The sequence below is a fragment of the Acanthaster planci genome, linkage group LG06 (assembly GCF_054643075.1).
Source record: "Acanthaster planci isolate LZ-2023a linkage group LG06, COTS_SCS, whole genome shotgun sequence".
NCBI lineage: Eukaryota > Metazoa > Echinodermata > Asteroidea > Valvatida > Acanthasteridae > Acanthaster > Acanthaster planci.
Window position 1 is genome coordinate 11,333,571 of NC_141782.1, and position 12,303 is coordinate 11,345,873.

At 41.3% G+C, this 12,303-nt stretch overlaps 1 protein-coding gene across 8 annotated transcripts in view; it reads left to right on the forward strand.

Moving 5' to 3' along the window:
* Positions 1-12,303, forward strand: part of LOC110988490 (uncharacterized) — a 76,205-nt gene that overhangs the window by 17,217 nt on the left and 46,685 nt on the right. For 5 of the 8 annotated variants that reach the window (XM_087137643.1, XM_087137647.1, XM_087137645.1 and 2 more), the window contains exons 11-17: positions 1,140-1,391; positions 2,558-2,809; positions 3,976-4,227; positions 5,396-5,647; positions 7,248-7,499; positions 9,101-9,352; positions 10,954-11,205. In XM_087137643.1, coding sequence (XP_086993769.1) covers positions 1,140-1,391; positions 2,558-2,809; positions 3,976-4,227; positions 5,396-5,647; positions 7,248-7,499; positions 9,101-9,352; positions 10,954-11,205 — 1,764 coding nt within the window. The remainder of the gene's footprint in view (positions 1-1,139; positions 1,392-2,557; positions 2,810-3,975; positions 4,228-5,395; positions 5,648-7,247; positions 7,500-9,100; positions 9,353-10,953; positions 11,206-12,303) is intronic. The other 3 variants (XM_087137648.1, XM_087137649.1, XM_087137644.1) reach the window with 2 other exon arrangements.

Genomic DNA, 12,303 nt, shown 5'->3' on the forward strand with positions numbered 1-12,303 from the left:
AATTTGTTAACAAACCAAGAATCCTTCTAGGTCATCTACAAGATTAAGCCTGGAAATGGTGGCGGCCTCGGAGGAGGGAACATTTGTGAAGAGGAAGATGACGTCAAAAGCGACCATGATGTCGTCTAGCTGAAACATGAGGCCTTGAATGAAGCTGGTAAACTGGTCTGAATTTTGGATGTGGCGTTCAATGTTGATAACCACAGGGTTGCAGTATCTTGGAAAGATATCTGGCTGTGTTTTAAGTTTGACCCTCTCTTGGTGTGACGATGGGGTGTTGTGTGGTGTCTGCCTTGTGGATCTTGGGTTGCCCAAAGAAGCTTGGGCATTTGGAATTGGCAGGCCAGAGTTGTCTGTACAAGGACTGGGAGATACCGCTGGAGTGCTGAAGGGAGAGGAGCTTTTGCTGTAGCTTTCTCTCAATAGCGGGGATAGAATCTTCCTTGAGAGTAAAGTAGCAGCCGGAGTCAAGAATTTCTGCTACCTTCTTGTCGTCATACTCAGTCTTGTCCATGACCACGGTGGCATTCCCCTTGTCTGCCTGGAGGATGTGGATGGTCTTGTCTTGGTGTAGGGATGTGATGGCTGACCGGTCTTGTCTTGAGAGATTGGGCTTGGCAGGCTTGTGTTTCAGGAGGGCTTGGTTGATTTGCAGGCGGATCTCGTTGGCTGTAGACTTATGAAGAAGGCAAATGACCTCTTCAACGGGTAAGTGCTGGGGGTTAGGGCATAGTTCATGCCCAGCAACAGGACTTTTGTCTCGTCCGCAGAGAGGGACCTATGACTGAGGTTGACTTCAGTGTGCCAAGTGAAAGATTCTTCAGAGTGGAGATGGAGTTTGTTGTGGTATTGACTGGAGGTAGCTGAACATTTCAGCAGACCGGGGAATTGAGGCCGTTGGAATATAGGGGAACCCATGTGTAAGGATCAGGGCTGTGGGCGTGGGGTATACAGTAGGTGATCCCATTATACAGCGTTTTCCTATCTCCGTACGGTGCAATCAACACATACATTGATTCCATTTTAGTAAGCTTGTGATACTGTATAAGCAGTGTGCTTTGAAATATATATATATGTAGAAATCTGAACCTTGGTTAAGTTATAATCTACTTTATAACTTTCTTGTCTCTTTGCTGCAGTGGATCGCACTCCACCTACCATCCAACTCTGTCCATCTGACATGAACCGGGAAGTATCTTTGGGTGTTTCAAGTACAACTGTCACCTGGACACCACCGACTGCCACTGATAATTCGGGTCAGACACCCACTGTGTCATCCACTCACACCCCAGGATCCACCTTCACTGTCGGCACAACTACAGTTACTTACACTTTTCGAGACCAGGCAGGCAATACCAACGTCTGTCAGTTTGATGTCACAATAACAGCAGGTATACAGTTGCCATGAACTTCTTTCTTAAATTTGTTAACAAACCAAGAATCCTTCTAGGTCATCTACAAGATTAAGCCTGGAAATGGTGGCGGCCTCGGAGGAGGGAACATTTGTGAAGAGGAAGATGACGTCAAAAGCGACCATGATGTCGTCTAGCTGAAACATGAGGCCATGAATGAAGCTGGTAAACTGGTCTGAATTTTGGATGTGGCGTTCAATGTTGATAACCACAGGGTTGCAGTATCTTGGAAAGATATCTGGCTGTGTTTTAAGTTTGACCCTCTCTTGGTGTGACGATGGAGTGTTGTGTGGTGTCTGCCTTGTGGATCTTGGGTTGCCCAAAGAAGCTTGGGCATTTGGAATTGGCAGGCCAGAGTTGTCTGTACAAGGACTGGGAGATACCGCTGGAGTGCTGAAGGGAGAGGAGCTTTTGCTGTAGCTTTCTCTCAATAGCGGGGATAGAATCTTCCTTGAGAGTAAAGTAGCAGCCGGAGTCAAGAATTTCTGCTACCTTCTTGTAGTCATACTCAGTCTTGTCCATGACCACGGTGGCATTCCCCTTGTCTGCCTGGAGGATGTGGATGGTCTTGTCTTGGTGTAGGGATGTGATGGCTGACCGGTCTTGTCTTGAGAGATTGGGCTTGGCAGGCTTGTGTTTCAGGAGGGCTTGGTTGATTTGCAGGCGGATCTCGTTGGCTGTAGACTTATGAAGAAGGCAAATGACCTCTTCAACGGGTAAGTGCTGGGGGTTAGGGCATAGTTCATGCCCAGCAACAGGACTTTTGTCTCGTCCGCAGAGAGGGACCTATGACTGAGGTTGACTTCAGTGTGCCAAGTGAAAGATTCTTCAGAGTGGAGATGGAGTTTGTTGTGGTATTGACTGGAGGTAGCTGAACATTTCAGCAGACCGGGGAATTGAGGCCGTTGGAATATAGGGGAACCCATGTGTAAGGATCAGGGCTGTGGGCGTGGGATATACAGTAGGTGATCCCATTATACAGCGTTTTCCTATCTCCGTACGGTGCAATCAACACATACATTGATTCCATTTTAGTAAGCTTGTGATACTGTATAAGCAGTGTGCTTTGAAATATATATATGTAGAAATCTGAACCTTGGTTAAGTTATAATCTACTTTATAACTTTCTTGTCTCTTTGCTGCAGTGGATCGCACTCCACCTACCATCCAACTCTGTCCATCTGACATGAACCGGGAAGTATCTTTGGGTGTTTCAAGTACAACTGTCACCTGGACACCACCGACTGCCACTGATAATTCGGGTCAGACACCCACTGTGTCATCCACTCACACCCCAGGATCCACCTTCACTGTCGGCACAACTACAGTTACTTACACTTTTCGAGACCAGGCAGGCAATACCAACGTCTGTCAGTTTGATGTCACAATAACAGCAGGTATACAGTTGCCATGAACTTCTTTCTTAAATTTGTTAACAAACCAAGAATCCTTCTAGGTCATCTACAAGATTAAGCCTGGAAATGGTGGCGGCCTCGGAGGAGGGAACATTTGTGAAGAGGAAGATGACGTCAAAAGCGACCATGATGTCGTCTAGCTGAAACATGAGGCCTTGAATGAAGCTGGTAAACTGGTCTGAATTTTGGATGTGGCGTTCAATGTTGATAACCACAGGGTTGCAGTATCTTGGAAAGATATCTGGCTGTGTTTTAAGTTTGACCCTCTCTTGGTGTGACGATGGGGTGTTGTGTGGTGTCTGCCTTGTGGATCTTGGGTTGCCCAAAGAAGCTTGGGCATTTGGAATTGGCAGGCCAGAGTTGTCTGTACAAGGACTGGGAGATACCGCTGGAGTGCTGAAGGGAGAGGAGCTTTTGCTGTAGCTTTCTCTCAATAGCGGGGATAGAATCTTCCTTGAGAGTAAAGTAGCAGCCGGAGTCAAGAATTTCTGCTACCTTCTTGTCGTCATACTCAGTCTTGTCCATGACCACGGTGGCATTCCCCTTGTCTGCCTGGAGGATGTGGATGGTCTTGTCTTGGTGTAGGGATGTGATGGCTGACCGGTCTTGTCTTGAGAGATTGGGCTTGGCAGGCTTGTGTTTCAGGAGGGCTTGGTTGATTTGCAGGCGGATCTCGTTGGCTGTAGACTTATGAAGAAGGCAAATGACCTCTTCAACGGGTAAGTGCTGGGGGTTAGGGCATAGTTCATGCCCAGCAACAGGACTTTTGTCTCGTCCGCAGAGAGGGACCTATGACTGAGGTTGACTTCAGTGTGCCAAGTGAAAGATTCTTCAGAGTGGAGATGGAGTTTGTTGTGGTATTGACTGGAGGTAGCTGAACATTTCAGCAGACCGGGGAATTGAGGCCGTTGGAATATAGGGGAACCCATGTGTAAGGATCAGGGCTGTGGGCATGGGATATACAGTAGGTGATCCCATTATACAGCGTTTTCCTATCTCCGTACGGTGCAATCAACACATACATTGATTCCATTTTAGTAAGCTTGGGATACTGTATAAGCAGTGTGCTTTGAAATATATATATGTAGAAATCTGAACCTTGGTTAAGTTATAATCTACTTTATAACTTTCTTGTCTCTTTGCTGCAGTGGATCGCACTCCACCTACCATCCAACTCTGTCCATCTGACATGAACCGGGAAGTATCTTTGGGTGTTTCAAGTACAACTGTCACCTGGACACCACCGACTGCCACTGATAATTCGGGTCAGACACCCACTGTGTCATCCACTCACACCCCAGGATCCACCTTCACTGTCGGCACAACTACAGTTACTTACACTTTTCGAGACCAGGCAGGCAATACCAACGTCTGTCAGTTTGATGTCACAATAACAGCAGGTATACAGTTGCCATGAACTTCTTTCTTAAATTTGTTAACAAACCAAGAATCCTTCTAGGTCATCTACAAGATTAAGCCTGGAAATGGTGGCGGCCTCGGAGGAGGGAACATTTGTGAAGAGGAAGATGACGTCAAAAGCGACCATGATGTCGTCTAGCTGAAACATGAGGCCTTGAATGAAGCTGGTAAACTGGTCTGAATTTTGGATGTGGCGTTCAATGTTGATAACCACAGGGTTGCAGTATCTTGGAAAGATATCTGGCTGTGTTTTAAGTTTGACCCTCTCTTGGTGTGACGATGGGGTGTTGTGTGGTGTCTGCCTTGTGGATCTTGGGTTGCCCAAAGAAGCTTGGGCATTTGGAATTGGCAGGCCAGAGTTGTCTGTACAAGGACTGGGAGATACCGCTGGAGTGCTGAAGGGAGAGGAGCTTTTGCTGTAGCTTTCTCTCAATAGCGGGGATAGAATCTTCCTTGAGAGTAAAGTAGCAGCCGGAGTCAAGAATTTCTGCTACCTTCTTGTCGTCATACTCAGTCTTGTCCATGACCACGGTGGCATTCCCCTTGTCTGCCTGGAGGATGTGGATGGTCTTGTCTTGGTGTAGGGATGTGATGGCTGACCGGTCTTGTCTTGAGAGATTGGGCTTGGCAGGCTTGTGTTTCAGGAGGGCTTGGTTGATTTGCAGGCGGATCTCGTTGGCTGTAGACTTATGAAGAAGGCAAATGACCTCTTCAACGGGTAAGTGCTGGGGGTTAGGGCATAGTTCATGCCCAGCGACAGGACTTTTGTCTCGTCCGCAGAGAGGGACCTGTGACTGAGGTTGACTTCAGTGTGCCAAGTGAAAGATTCTTCAGAGTGGAGATGGAGTTTGTTGTGGTATTGACTGGAGGTAGCTGAACATTTCAGCAGACCGGGGAATTGAGGCCGTTGGAATATAGGGGAACCCATGTGTAAGGATCAGGGCTGTGGGCGTGGGGTATACAGTAGGTGATCCCATTATACAGCGTTTTCCTATCTCCGTACGGTGCAATCAACACATACATTGATTCCATTTTAGTAACCTTGGGATACTGTGTAAGCAGTGTTCTTTGAAATGTTTATATATGTAGAAATCTGAACCTTGGTTAAGTTATAATCTACTTTATAACTTTATTGTCTCTTTGCTGCAGTGGATAGCACTCCACCTACCATCCAACTCTGTCCATCTGACATGAACCGGGAGGTATCTTTGGGTGTTTCAAGTACAATTGTCACCTGGGCACCACCGACTGCCACTGATAATTCGGGTCAGACACCCACTGTGACACCTTCTCACACCCCAGGCTCCATCTTCCCAGTCGGCACAACTACAGTTACTTACACTTTTCAAGACCAGGCAGGCAATACCAATGTCTGTCGGTTTAATGTCATAGTAACAGCAGGTATGAATTTGGCATTTCAACAATATTTTTGTCAACATGATGTCATTGGTGTCTGTATTCTCAATAATCTATTTGAGAATTGAATTTGAATAAAATCTGATGCCCTGACTTTTTTTATTCACGTGAACAGAACAATTTACATTCTCCATAGTAAAAACAGTGTTGCCGTACGTGATTCAGGGCAAGCTTTTTGCTTAGTTACATCAGAGATGCTTTGTTCCAATACACTGTTTTCAGTGGATAAGAAGGGCAGAAAGGAACCAGTCCATTCCTGACATGGTGGTCGCTATGCAAAAGGTTGCCCTTAGTCAAGAGGTATGGCAACACTGTCTTTAGTCAGGGAAATTCAATTGTTATGCTTACGTGCATGAGATAGCTCAGTGTACCAGATTTTATTCCAATTTAACACGCAAAAGGCTTATTGTAGACTCTGTCCTGCATTATATACCCGTTTGGCATTTCAACCCATGCTTTTGAGCTGCTTGTGTTTAAAAAAGGAGATGGAAAAAGGAACAAAATATCTTCATCACATGGACAAACATTGAGCTTTTTCAGCTGATTTCTGCATGTATCATTTCACACATCCAGACAACTGCAGAAACTTGTCATAATTTCACATTTGTGTCCGCAAGAAAACAATTTTAATAACCATTAGTATAAAGATGGGGACTTCTGACAATGCAACAGAAGTTTAGTTTAAAAAACAAGTTGTACGCACATGTAGGCTGTTTAATTTTCTAACTTACTTCCGATATTGGAGAAAATAATTCAGGTTCAGGTTTATTTTTCATACTGTAGCGGTGAAAGCTAAAGCTTGTACTGGGTCTGCCCCCAGAAAAAAGGATATATGTAGTTTAAACATTCATAATACAGTCAAATGAAGATTAATGATTAGGAAAAGGTGTTGAAATAAAAAATTCATGAATTTGTTAGCTGAAAAAGTTACAAAAGTAGTATGTACAAACTGGCCATCCTAACTAATTTCTAAAGTGTTTTTGACAACTGAGCTTGACAGTTACAGTTATGTCCTCTTAATTACCAGTGAAATTGATTATATTGAGAAGCGGATTTTTATTATACGTTTTACGTGTTGTAATTTGCATCAATGGACTCACTGAATGAATTTGGTTCCAAAGGAGGGGACCCTGGTATCTTATAGTTGGTAGATGTAAGGAAGTTCTAAATTCAACGAGATGAAGCTACGGTAGTTGCATGAACTAGTGGCATAATTGTAGATTTTAGTGTTCCTTTTAAAAAGCTTCAATGTTTGGATTCAAAGAGTTTGTAGATTTACACGTTAGAGTACGCAAATGATATTTATAAATATCATCTACAGATAAAGTGTTGAATTTGACAGCCAGTCAGAATGATCGTTTGAGGCAGATCCATTTATCAATTTGAAGGATTTCTTCTGATTCATTAATAATTTGTCAAGCCTTTTCCTATCTTCATACGGTGCAATCAACACATACAATGATTCCATTTTAGTAAGCTTGGAATATTGTATAAGCAGTGTACTTTGAAATACATGTATATGTAGAAATCTGAACCTTGGTTAAGTTATAATCTACTTTATAACTTTCTTGTCTCTTTGCTGCAGTGGATCGCACTCCACCTACCATCCAACTTTGTCCATCTGACACGAGCCGGGAGGTGTCTTTGGGTGTTTCAAGTACAACTGTCACCTGGGCACCACCGACTGCCACTGATAATTCGGGTCAGACACCCACTGTGACACCTTCTCACACCCCAGGCTCCATCTTCCCAGTCGGCACAACTATAGTTACTTACACTTTTCAAGACCAGGCAGGCAATACCAACGTCTGTCGGTTTAATGTCATAGTAACAGCAGGTATGAATTTGGCATTACAACAATATTTTTGTCAACATGATCTCATTGGTGTCTGTATTCTCAATAATCTATTTGAGAATTGAATTTGAATAAAATCTGATGCCCTCACTTTTCTTATTCACGTGAACAGAACAATTTACATTCTCCATAGTAAAAACAGTGTTGCCGTACGTGATTCAGGGCAAGCTTTTTGTTTAGTTACATCAGAGATGCTTTGTTCCAATACACTGTTTTCAGTGGATAAGAAGGGCAGAAAGGAACCAGTCCATTCCAGACATGGTGGTCGCTATGCAAAAGGTTGCCCTGAGTCAAGAGGTATAGCAACACTGTCTTTAGTCAGGGGAATTCAATTGTTATGCTTACGTGCACGAGATAGCTCAGTGTACCAGATTTTATTCCAATTTAACACGCAAAAGGCTTATTGTAGACTCTATCCTTGCATTATATACCCGTTTGGCATTTCAACCCATGCTTTTGAGCTGCTTGTGTTTAAAAAAGGAGATGGAAAAAGGAACAAAATATCTTCATCACATGGACAAACATTGAGCTTTTTCAGCTGATTTCTGCATGTATCATTTCACACATCCAGACAACTGCAGAAACTTGTCATAATTTCACATTTGTGTCCGCAAGAAAACAATTTTAATAACCATTAGTATAAAGATGGGGACTTCTGACAATGCAACAGAAGTTTAGTTTAAAAAACAAGTTGTACGCACATGTAGGCTGTTTAATTTTCTAACTTACTTCCGATATTGGAGAAAATAATTCAGGTTCAGGTTTATTTTTCACACTGTAGCGGTGAAAGCTAAAGCTTGTACTGGGTCTGCCCCCAGAAAAAAGGATATATGTAGTTTAAACATTCATAATACAGTCAAATGAAGATTAATGATTAGGAAAAGGTGTTGAAATAAAAAATTCATGAATTTGTTAGCTGAAAAAGTTACAAAAGTAGTATGTACAAACTGGCCATCCTAACTAATTTCTAAAGTGTTTTTGACAACTGAGCTTGACAGTTACAGTTATGTCCTCTTAATTACCAGTGAAATTGATTATATTGAGAAGCGGATTTTTATTATACGTTTTACGTGTTGTAATTTGCATCAATGGACTCACTGAATGAATTTGGTTCCAAAGGAGGGGTCCCTGGTATCTTATAGTTGGTAGATGTAAGGAAGTTCTAAATTCAACGAGATGAAGCTACGGTAGTTGCATAAACTAGTGGCATAATTGTAGATTTTATTGTTCCTTTTAAAAAGCTTCAATGTTTGGATTCAAAGAGTTTGTAGATTTACACGTTAGAGTACGCAAATGATATTTATAAATATCATCTACAGATAAAGTGTTGAATTTGACAGCCAGTCAGAATGATCGTTTGAGGATGAGCCATTTATCAATTTGAAGGATTTCTTCTGATTCATTAATAATTTGTCAAGCCTTTTCCTATCTTCATACGGTGCAATCAACACATACAATGATTCCATTTTAGTAAGCTTGGAATATTGTATAAGCAGTGTACTTTGAAATATATGTATATGTAGAAATCTGAACCTTGGTTAAGTTATAATCTACTTTATAACTTTCTTGTCTCTTTGCTGCAGTGGATCGCACTCCACCTACCATCCAACTTTGTCCATCTGACACGAGCCGGGAGGTGTCTTTGGGTGTTTCAAGTACAACTGTCACCTGGGCACCACCGACTGCCACTGATAATTCGGGTCAGACACCCACTGTGACACCTTCTCACACCCCAGGCTCCATCTTCCCAGTCGGCACAACTATAGTTACTTACACTTTTCAAGACCAGGCAGGCAATACCAACGTCTGTCGGTTTAATGTCATAGTAACAGCAGGTATGAATTTGGCATTACAACAATATTTTTGTCAACATGATCTCATTGGTGTCTGTATTCTCAATAATCTATTTGAGAATTGAATTTGAATAAAATCTGATGCCCTGACTTTTTTTATTCACGTGAACAGAACAATTTACATTCTCCATAGTAAAAACAGTGTTGCCGTACGTGATTCAGGGCAAGCTTTTTGCTTAGTTACATCAGAGATGCTTTGTTCCAATACACTGTTTTCAGTGGATAAGAAGGGCAGAAAGGAACCAGTCCATTCCAGACATGGTGGTCGCTATGCAAAAGGTTGCCCTGAGTCAAGAGGTATAGCAACACTGTCTTTAGTCAGGGGAATTCAATTGTTATGCTTACGTGCACGAGATAGCTCAGTGTACCAGATTTTATTCCAATTTAACACGCAAAAGGCTTATTGTAGACTCTGTCCTTGCATTATATACCCGTTTGGCATTTCAACCCATGCTTTTGAGCTGCTTGTGTTTAAAAAAGGAGATGGAAAAAGGAACAAAATATCTTCATCACATGGACAAACATTGAGCTTTTTCAGCTGATTTCTGCATGTATCATTTCACACATCCAGACAACTGCAGAAACTTGTCATAATTTCACATTTGTGTCCGCAAGAAAACAATTTTAATAACCATGAGTATAAAGATGGGGACTTCTGACAATGCAACAGAAGTTTAGTTTAAAAAACAAGTTGTACGCACATGTAGGCTGTTTAATTTTCTAACTTACTTCCGATATTGGAGAAAATAATTCAGGTTCAGGTTTATTTTTCATACTGTAGCGGTGAAAGCTAAAGCTTGTACTGGGTCTGCCCCCAGAAAAAAGGATATATGTAGTTTAAACATTCATAATACAGTCAAATGAAGATTAATGATTAGGAAAAGGTGTTGAAATAAAAAATTCATGAATTTGTTAGCTGAAAAAGTTACAAAAGTAGTATGTACAAACTGGCCATCCTAACTAATTTCTAAAGTGTTTTTGACAACTGAGCTTGACAGTTACAGTTATGTCCTCTTAATTACCAGTGAAATTGATTATATTGAGAAGCGGATTTTTATTATACGTTTTACGTGTTGTAATTTGCATCAATGGACTCACTGAATGAATTTGGTTCCAAAGGAGGGGTCCCTGGTATCTTATAGTTGGTAGATGTAAGGAAGTTCTAAATTCAACGAGATGAAGCTACGGTAGTTGCATAAACTAGTGGCATAATTGTAGATTTTAGTGTTCCTTTTAAAAAGCTTCAATGTTTGGATTCAAAGAGTTTGTAGATTTACACGTTAGAGTACGCAAATGATATTTATAAATATCATCTACAGATAAAGTGTTGAATTTGACGGCCAGTCAGAATGATCGTTTGAGGATGAGCCATTTATCAATTTGAAGGATTTCTTCTGATTCATTAATAATTTGTCAAGCCTTTTCCTATCTTCATACGGTGCAATCAACACATACAATGATTCCATTTTAGTAAGCTTGGAATATTGTATAAGCCGTGTACTTTGAAATATATGTATATGTAGAAATCTGAACCTTGGTTAAGTTATAATCTACTTTATAACTTTCTTGTCTCTTTGCTGCAGTGGATCGCACTCCACCTACCATCCAACTTTGTCCATCTGACACGAGCCGGGAGGTGTCTTTGGGTGTTTCAAGTACAACTGTCACCTGGGCACCACCGACTGCCACTGATAATTCGGGTCAGACACCCACTGTGACACCTTCTCACACCCCAGGCTCCATCTTCCCAGTCGGCACAACTATAGTTACTTACACTTTTCAAGACCAGGCAGGCAATACCAACGTCTGTCGGTTTAATGTCATAGTAACAGCAGGTATGAATTTGGCATTACAACAATATTTTTGTCAACATGATCTCATTGGTGTCTGTATTCTCAATAATCTATTTGAGAATTGAATTTGAATAAAATCTGATGCCCTGACTTTTTTTATTCACGTGAACAGAACAATTTACATTCTCCATAGTAAAAACAGTGTTGCCGTACGTGATTCAGGGCAAGCTTTTTGTTTAGTTACATCAGAGATGCTTTGTTCCAATACACTGTTTTCAGTGGATAAGAAGGGCAGAAAGGAACCAGTCCATTCCAGACATGGTGGTCGCTATGCAAAAGGTTGCCCTGAGTCAAGAGGTATAGCAACACTGTCTTTAGTCAGGGGAATTCAATTGTTATGCTTACGTGCACGAGATAGCTCAGTGTACCAGATTTTATTCCAATTTAACACGCAAAAGGCTTATTGTAGACTCTATCCTTGCATTATATACCCGTTTGGCATTTCAACCCATGCTTTTGAGCTGCTTGTGTTTAAAAAAGGAGATGGAAAAAGGAACAAAATATCTTCATCACATGGACAAACATTGAGCTTTTTCAGCTGATTTCTGCATGTATCATTTCACACATCCAGACAACTGCAGAAACTTGTCATAATTTCACATTTGTGTCCGCAAGAAAACAATTTTAATAACCATTAGTATAAAGATGGGGACTTCTGACAATGCAACAGAAGTTTAGTTTAAAAAACAAGTTGTACGCACATAAAGGCTGTTTAATTTTCTAACTTACTTCCGATATCGGAGAAAATAATTCAGGTTCAGGTTTATTTTTCATACTGCAGCGGTGAAAGCTAAAGCTTGTACTGGGTCTGCCCCCAGAAAAAAGGATATATGTAGTTTAAACATTCATAATACAGTCAAATGAAGATTAATGATTAGGAAAAGGTGTTGAAATAAAAAATTCATGAATTTGTTAGCTGAAAAAGTTACAAAAGTAGTATGTACAAACTGGCCATCCTAACTAATTTCTAAAGTGTTTTTGACAACTGAGCTTGACAGTTACAGTTATGTCCTCTTAATTACCAGTGAAATTGATTATATTGAGAAGCGGATTTTTATTATACGTTTTACGTGTTGTAAT